This window comes from Opisthocomus hoazin, chromosome Z, assembly GCF_030867145.1.
Source record: "Opisthocomus hoazin isolate bOpiHoa1 chromosome Z, bOpiHoa1.hap1, whole genome shotgun sequence".
NCBI classification, from domain to species: Eukaryota; Metazoa; Chordata; class Aves; order Opisthocomiformes; family Opisthocomidae; genus Opisthocomus; species Opisthocomus hoazin.
Genome location: NC_134454.1, coordinates 79,620,342 through 79,627,427, shown reverse-complemented (window position 1 = coordinate 79,627,427; position 7,086 = coordinate 79,620,342). Strand labels below are relative to the sequence as shown.

Here is a 7,086-nt window from a genome sequence, read left to right as displayed (position 1 = left end):
GCCTATGCTTCAGCTGAAGGGAGCAACTTTGTTCAAATATGGTGTGACCTGGGCAAAAGGGCAGTTCCCAAGGGGACATAAGACCACTCTCGGGCAGCAAGACCGTAGTCCCAGTGCACAGACCCAGGAGACCCAAGGCTCAGGGGGAAAATGGCCAGGGACTCCCAGCTCATAGGTGATGAGGGGCAGGAGGTGGTGGGCTGCCCTCCATGCCTTATACATGGATGTGCCCAGGAGCAGGCATCTTCACCTGCCTCCATTTCCCCAAAGCTCTTCCTCCTCACCTGCACCGGAGCTGCTAGCAAGCGCCGAACTGCCAGAGCAATCAGCAGACCTGATTGGCCAACCTGTGCCTCAGTTTCCCTCCACTTCAAGGACAAATCTGCTATTCCTGCAGCTCTTTAACCATGTCCCACACTTGCATGGGCGCTGGCAGCTGGTGATCTCCAGCCCAGCATCTGTGTTAGTGGGACTGAAGTGGTTTGGGCTGGATGGTGCAACACCAGCATGCTCCCTCCCATACCCCTCTGCAATACAACCCCCTGGGGACCTGCTCTGGCAGCCTGGCCCAGCAGGATGGCTGCCTCGCTACTGTGCTGAGAGACTCCCAGGAGAGGCTGATAGCCCAGCTGCTGTAGAAAGTGTCCTTCACCCCTGTGAAAGCCCCTTTCCCCCTCCTTGCACACCAGCACAGCCCCCTTGCCACTGCAGCATCACAGGCAGCAATGGCTGCACGCCCCACGCTCCCTGCTGGCCTTCTGGCTCAAACACAAGGCAGGTCAACCACCCACTGGCTTTTCTTTTTATTTAACAAAATCATAGCAAAATAAAAAAGAGAGAAATGAAGCAACTTACACCCATAATTGTTGCATCAAACGGATCTAGCAGCAAATACCTGAGAGCAGCGTGAAAGCTGCTCATGCATATCTGCCCAGGCAGGAGCACAGGGCAGGCTTTGAACACGATGGTAGGCTGGGGGACGAAGAAGGGTGGCAATGTCCCTGAGGAGTGCAAGGGCCAAGGACAACATCGCTGCCTGCTCTGCAGCCACCGCATTACTGGCTTTATTTCTACCCATGCAAGAAAGGACAGGAGGGGAAATGGTGCGGAGAAGTCAGGGCCTGAGAGAGGAGCAGCATCAGCCATGCTCTGCCCGAGGGCATCCAGGTTGTGCTCAGCAAGGAAGCAGCACAGTGAGTGGCAGGCAAGGAACATCCCCATCCCCCTCCTCCATCCCCACACTGTCCCATCCCAGCAACCCTTCCCAGGGGTGCAGTAGGACTGCAGAAGGTTGGGGGCTGATCATGGAAACCAAAGGAATCTGACTGGTGCTGGGAGTCACAGCTGCTTCACCCAAGGGAAGGCTGAGACCCCCCCCAAACTTGTCTCACAGAACAGTCCATCAGCCAGCTTCCAGGCTGCGAAGGCGGCAGAGGCTCTGGTCCAGCAGCCCCCAGCTCAGCCTGAGACAGGTTGCTGGGTCACGCTGGAGACAGAGTGAAGAAAAGAAAGCAGGCAGGGCTTTGCCCAGCCCTGCGCACTGGCACAAGTCCTGAGGAGTGTCGGCTCTGCAGCTGAAGGTGGAAGCAGGTTGGCTCCATTAGCTTCAGATTCACAGCTGGGAGTCAGCCCCACTCCAGGTGCTGGGGCTGGCCACAGGCTCCTTCTTCAGAGCCTATTTGCTGTGGAGTTTGGCCTGGGGAAGTGAAAAACCCAGCTGTGATGAGTGCGATCCTTGGGGCAGGGGCCTCCCCAGAGTCCCTTCCCCACGGTTGGGGTGATCACCAAGGGGTGACCTCCGCTGGCCAAGCCGTGGTCGTGAAGCAGGGACCTGGAAGAGCTTGTAAAGCACCCACCAAACTCGTCACAAGTCCTCCCCATGAAGATGCACATGTTGCAAACTCCATGCTTGCAGAGGGGAAGTGGGAGCGGGTTTGCTCCTGGTGCTGTTTGCTGTGCCCGTCGGGCTCAGCATGGGGTGGCACTGGGTGGGCAACAGCCTCAGCACTGCATTTATTTGGGGTGGAAGAGGGATTGCCGAAGAGCCAGACTGGTCCCAGCTGGAGGGAGGAGGGATGGAGACCAAGGCAAAGTATCCATGCCTCAGCAGAGCAAGTTCCAGCTCGTCCCAGCAGCCCAGTCAGACTGGGAAAAGCCTGTCTGGTGGTGGACAAATCCAACCCAGTGCTTGCCCCATGCCCAGCTGAGAAGAGGGATAGCTCTTACCTTCCTGGCAGAGCTGGCATCCAGCTTCTCTCGGAGGTGAACCACCCATGGGGCTTGGAGTGGGGCACAGAGGCGCTTGCCCTTTGTGGTAATGAACCTGCCAGGCCCATGGGGAAAATAACAAGATGAGGACACACCGGGGATGCTCCAGCATAGCTCAAGATCTCATGCCCTGCCTCGCTTACTGCCCTCCTCCATCTCTGCCTTGGGATGACTTTCTTCCCTGACTTTCATCCCAAGTTTTCCCCTCCCGGCAGCTCTGTCCTTTTCTGATTCAGCCTCTGACCTCCAGGGTCTCTTTCACATTCCTCCCTATTCCCTCACCTCCAAACTCAGCTCAACATCCCTCCTCCACCCTGTTCTGCCTCCCTCCCTCTCCACAGGGTCCATCCCTCTGCCACCACCACCCTGGGGCTCTTACACAGCAGCTGGAATGTCACAGCCATCCTGCACCAGCTGGAGCTGGTAATCCCGCACTATCCGCCATGGGATGGGTGTCTCGCTGGTCCGCAGGCAGCAGTCGAGAACGTTGTTCCCGCCATGCACTGGAGGAGGAACACATCATGCAGGCTGAGGATGCTCTCCCTGGGTTGGCAGCGCCTTCACGCAGCCTGTCCAGAGGGTGAAGGGCCTGGGGGGCTGCCCTGTCAGAGCAGGGCAGGATGGTGCCCACCAGCGATGCCCTCGCACACTGACCCAGCTGCACACGTAGGCATGAGATTAATTGCTCCCACGCCCCAGCACCAGGAGACCTTTGCCTCCTGCTGACAGAAAGCAAAGTGTATGAGAAACAGAAGGCTGGCAGAGGCAACCCTGCTGCATGCCTGGGTCCCTCCCGCACCCCCAGACCCAGCGCCAGCAGCAAGCAAGCCAGGACGGGGGTCTGTACCCAGCTTCAGGGTGCTGCGGTACAGACACCCGTTCCTGAGGGGCTGGGAGTGGCTTCAGCTAGATTTGCTGAAGCAGTCACAGCTTTTGCAGCGACCTCATCGCCGGCCCACCCTGCACAGATCAGTCCTATGACAGCTGAGGGACACAGCTGTCTGCGCTGCACTGCAGGGTGGGGGAACCTTGGTCACCCTCCAGGCAGATGCTCTGTTGACTGTTCATGCCCGTCAAGAGCGTCAGTCCCCAGGGATGCCTGTATCCCCAGGCAGCAAGCTGCGGTGCAACACCACAAGGTGTCTGGACTCCCCAGCTCCCCACAGCAGGGCAGAGGGCCTAGTGTCACCCACTCAGACAGCTGTGACCTGTGCAAAGCCCATGCCCGACGCCAGCAGCCCCTCAAACATGAACTCTGCCTTAGCACACGCTTTCCCTCCCGCTCCCAGACCTGCCGTTTGCCTCCAGGCTGCCCCGCGCCGAAGGATCCCAGGGATACTCCCCTGATGTGCTGGGGAGAATGGGACCAAGCGGATTCCAGTCCAGTGTGCACAAGCTGGGCTAGGGCACTGGGAGGCAGGATTGTTCCACAGCCTTTCCCAAGCGCAGCTTTCCACCCCCAGTGCCCTGCAAGCTCCTGTCTGCACTTTGAGCCCTCTGGGACAGGTTACAAGCAGAGCATGCAGGAGGGCTGAGACAGAGCCCCAGCCATGGGTCCCTCTGATAGTCTGCTGGCAATGCGAAAGAAACCAAGAAACAGGATCCTCTCCGCTCCTCAGGAAAGGCAACTCGAGAGGTTCCCTCTTACCGTGCAGAATACATCCCAGCACCAGGAGACTGAGGCAGAGAAGATGCAGCTGCTGCATTTTGCTGCTGAGTCCGGGAGAGGAAGGGCTGGAGGTGACGGTGCTCCGGGCCGGAGAGGTGAGCTCTGCACGGCTTCTCCGCGCTCTGCTGCTGGTGCTCGCCACTGCCTATTTATGCTTCCAACCCATGGCTTTCACTTTCTTTTGGTGGGGAGGGGTGGGAAGTTGAAACAAGTCTTGCAACAGGCTGGATTTTAATCTTTGCGTAGTTCCCCAATATCCCAGCTGCTTTCCCTGCAGCCAGCTGTTCTGCGGTCCCAGAGCCAAACATCCTCCTGCCCTCTCTGCTGCTGGCACCCAGGCCACAGGGGCTGCTGGTCAGGTTCAGAGCAGCTCCAGGGTGCCTTTACCTCATGAAAGCATCCCAGAGCCCTGGGCAAGCGCATGGGGGATCTCATCCCGTACATTTTCCAGTCCCTCCTCTGAGACATCTCTGGGATGTTCCCATTATATATCGCGTAGGTTCAGCCCATTGACGCTGGGGGTAGAACTTGCCTCAGCCCCATTTCTTGGGTATATTCCAGTACTGGGGTGATGCCTGACTCCCCCTGAGCCCCCCATCTGGTAGCAGGAGCCTGTCTGGCTCCCCCTGCCCTCCCCACCGCCTGTGTGGGGGACACATCCAAAGCTGGTGGATGGAGGGGAGCCCAGCCAGCACGCTCCGCCCCAGGGTTGCAATCTCACACGCCAAGAGACAACCTGGTTTCCAGGTGTCCCAGCAAAGTGGATCATGGCCAAAGGCAGCTGCAGAGATTCCTGGAAATGTGTTTTCTTGACACAAGAGCAGAAATCCCCCACAGAGGCTGTGTGCACGGCGCGGAGTGCCAGCAGCTCACCGGCTGCGTGGGCACTGCAGGGAGTGCAGACCAGCACTGCCGCTGCAAACCTTCACAGGAGCGCAGGGATGGGGAGCTGTTGCTCCTTGGGATGGTGATTCATCACCGGGCCAGTGCCACCTGCAGTGATGTCCCTTAACCAGCCTGCTTCGGCCCTGATACATGGCATGTGGGATGCTTAGAGCAGAGGGGCTGTGCAACCAGGGCAAGGGATGGTGAAGGGGGTCTCACTGCTGACAGCAGCTGCCTTGTAGGTGTTTGGAGAGATGCCAGAGCCAGGCTCTTCTTGGAGGGGTCCAGGGACAGGACAAGAGTCAACAGCATCAGTTGCATCCAGGGAATTTCCCACTGACAATAGGAAAAATATTTCCCCATAAGCAGTGAACAAATCCTGGAGCAGGATGTCCATCCCTCTGCCCTCTCGCTTGCTCCAGCTTTGGTCTGTCCTGGCACCTCAGCAGAGAGCGCTCCACAGCCCTTCCAGAGGGATAATTACCTACCTGGGGAAAAGACACAGGGCTGGGACCTGGGGACCTCAGTAGGTCCCTGCACTCCTCTCAGCACTAGGAGACAGCAGGCTCTGCCCCTTCCCTGCTCCACAGTAAAAAGCAAGAGGAGACTCCAGCCATGCCACCGCCCAAGGTTCTCTATCCTTGCGCTGGCACTGGCACCAGCCTTGTGCATGGCGGGGTCTGCTCCTTCAGGAGAGCATCGCCTTCAGCCACTCCTGTGCCCCGACAAGCCAGCACTGTGCCAAAAGGTTAGGCAGGGGCGAACGGGCAGGATGAGTGGCACAAACAGGATGTGCCAGCTTAAATTCAGTTAGTACCTGCCATCTTCTAGTACTCACAAGCTATTGAAGAGAAATTTTGGCTGGTGGAAGAGGAGTTTAGGTGGCAGAGGATTAGTGTCAGTCATCAGCCCCAGCCTCCCTTGCAAGTCTGGGGATGCAGGCTGATTCTGGGACCTGGTCTCCACTTGATCTCCCCAGGGTGCTGCCAAAGAAATGCCACAGCAGGGAGACAGTGGCTTCTGGGTGCTGAAGCTGGTGGCCAACTTCTAGGCACCGCCGCTCCTAATCCGCAGCCATTTCCTCCCCAGAGGCTGGACTGACAGCGCGAAGCCCCCTGCGGAGAGGGGACCCCAAAAACAGAGCCCTGACCCACCAGCGAGGGATGCTGGGGGTGCTGCCCAATGACAAACCCTCACCTCCTTGCATGTTTGGTGGGTTTGGCAGCTACCAAAGCATGCCCAAGTACTGCCAAGGGGTGCTGGGGGTCTCATCCTGTGGGACCCCCCTCCAAGCACTGCTGGGGTCCTGGTCCCCGCAGCAAGCAGGGAGGCTCCTCTGCCACTTTCCTGGCACAAGGGACTCCCACCTGCTGCTGGCTCCTGGCTGGCCATGCACTGAAAGCAATGTGTCCAGTGTCAGGAATACATCTTTCTGGGGATGAACCCCTTAACCACCCCTGGCTGTGGGGGACCCCCTGCCCTCGTGCTGCCCATGGTCCCTGCCAACACATGGGCAGGAACGAGCAGTTCTGCCTCTTCCCAGCAGCTGTCTGGGTGCCAAGTGGGTGAAAGTGCAGCGGCTTCGGTTGCCTCTGCTCCCCAGGAGGAGCATCGGAGGGTGAGGAAAGGGGCTTTCCGCTCGCGTTGTGAAAGGGGAATGTGACGGGTTTCCCCCCAGCCCCACTGGGGTCAGTGGGACTTCTAAGAGGAGAGCGGTCATCTCTGAAGTGCATCCCTGTGGCATGCAGGGAGGTCACCCCATCCTCCTCGCAGGGCTGAGCCTCAGGGACCAGACGAGGCGGCACAGATGGGGAAGGGGGGATGTTTCGGGACCCAGGCTCTTCAGAGGCACATGCAGGCAGGGAAGAGTCGGGGGATCCAGTCCGATTTGTGAAGAGGAGAGAGCATTGTGTGCACTGACCCATTTAAGCCTTATCCAGAGCAATTTTGGAGTGCTGGAGCTCCAGCCCTGAGGACACCACGAGCAGCATTAAGCATCTCTCAGCACTCACCCCTGCAGAAGCCTCGAAAATGCAACTGTTAATTAAAGTGGAAACTATGCGGGGGGGGGCAATCCCCATGTGAAATCCAACCATCAAAATGTAAATGAGCCATGTGAGCATCACCTCCATCCCCAGGCTCTCCTCGGGGAGCACCAGCCATGCTGCCACCCTCCCAGAGACCTTCTGGCTGTAGGGCCCCTTAGGACAGCTGCACCCCGCCGGCTGGTGGGCTCCAGTGTGCTCCCCCTCGGGCTGCCTTGT

General features: G+C 58.6%; 1 protein-coding gene across 1 annotated transcript; it reads right to left on the bottom strand.

The window, feature by feature from the left end:
* Positions 1-791: 791 nt before the first annotated feature.
* Positions 792-4,047, bottom strand: LOC104336813 (C-C motif chemokine 19). Its single transcript, XM_075411118.1, has 4 exons — positions 3,917-4,047; positions 2,648-2,771; positions 2,227-2,323; positions 792-1,696 (listed from the first exon to the last, which is right to left on the bottom strand). Exons 1-4 carry the CDS (start codon positions 3,972-3,974, stop codon positions 1,676-1,678), a joined length of 300 nt encoding a protein of 99 aa, XP_075267233.1. The 5' UTR covers positions 3,975-4,047; the 3' UTR covers positions 792-1,675.
* Positions 4,048-7,086: the final 3,039 nt, after the last annotated feature.

Coding starts and splice junctions, on each gene's coding strand:
- LOC104336813 (XM_075411118.1), bottom strand. CDS start 3,974: ATGCAGCAGCTGCATCTTCTCTGCCTCAGTCTCCTGGTGCTGGGATGT. Junction 2,772..3,916: donor GCTGGGATGTATTCTGCACG/GTAAGAGGGAAC, acceptor TTCCTCCTCCAG/TGCATGGCGGGAACAACGTT. Junction 2,324..2,647: donor TGTGACATTCCAGCTGCTGT/GTAAGAGCCCCA, acceptor TGGGCCTGGCAG/GTTCATTACCACAAAGGGCA.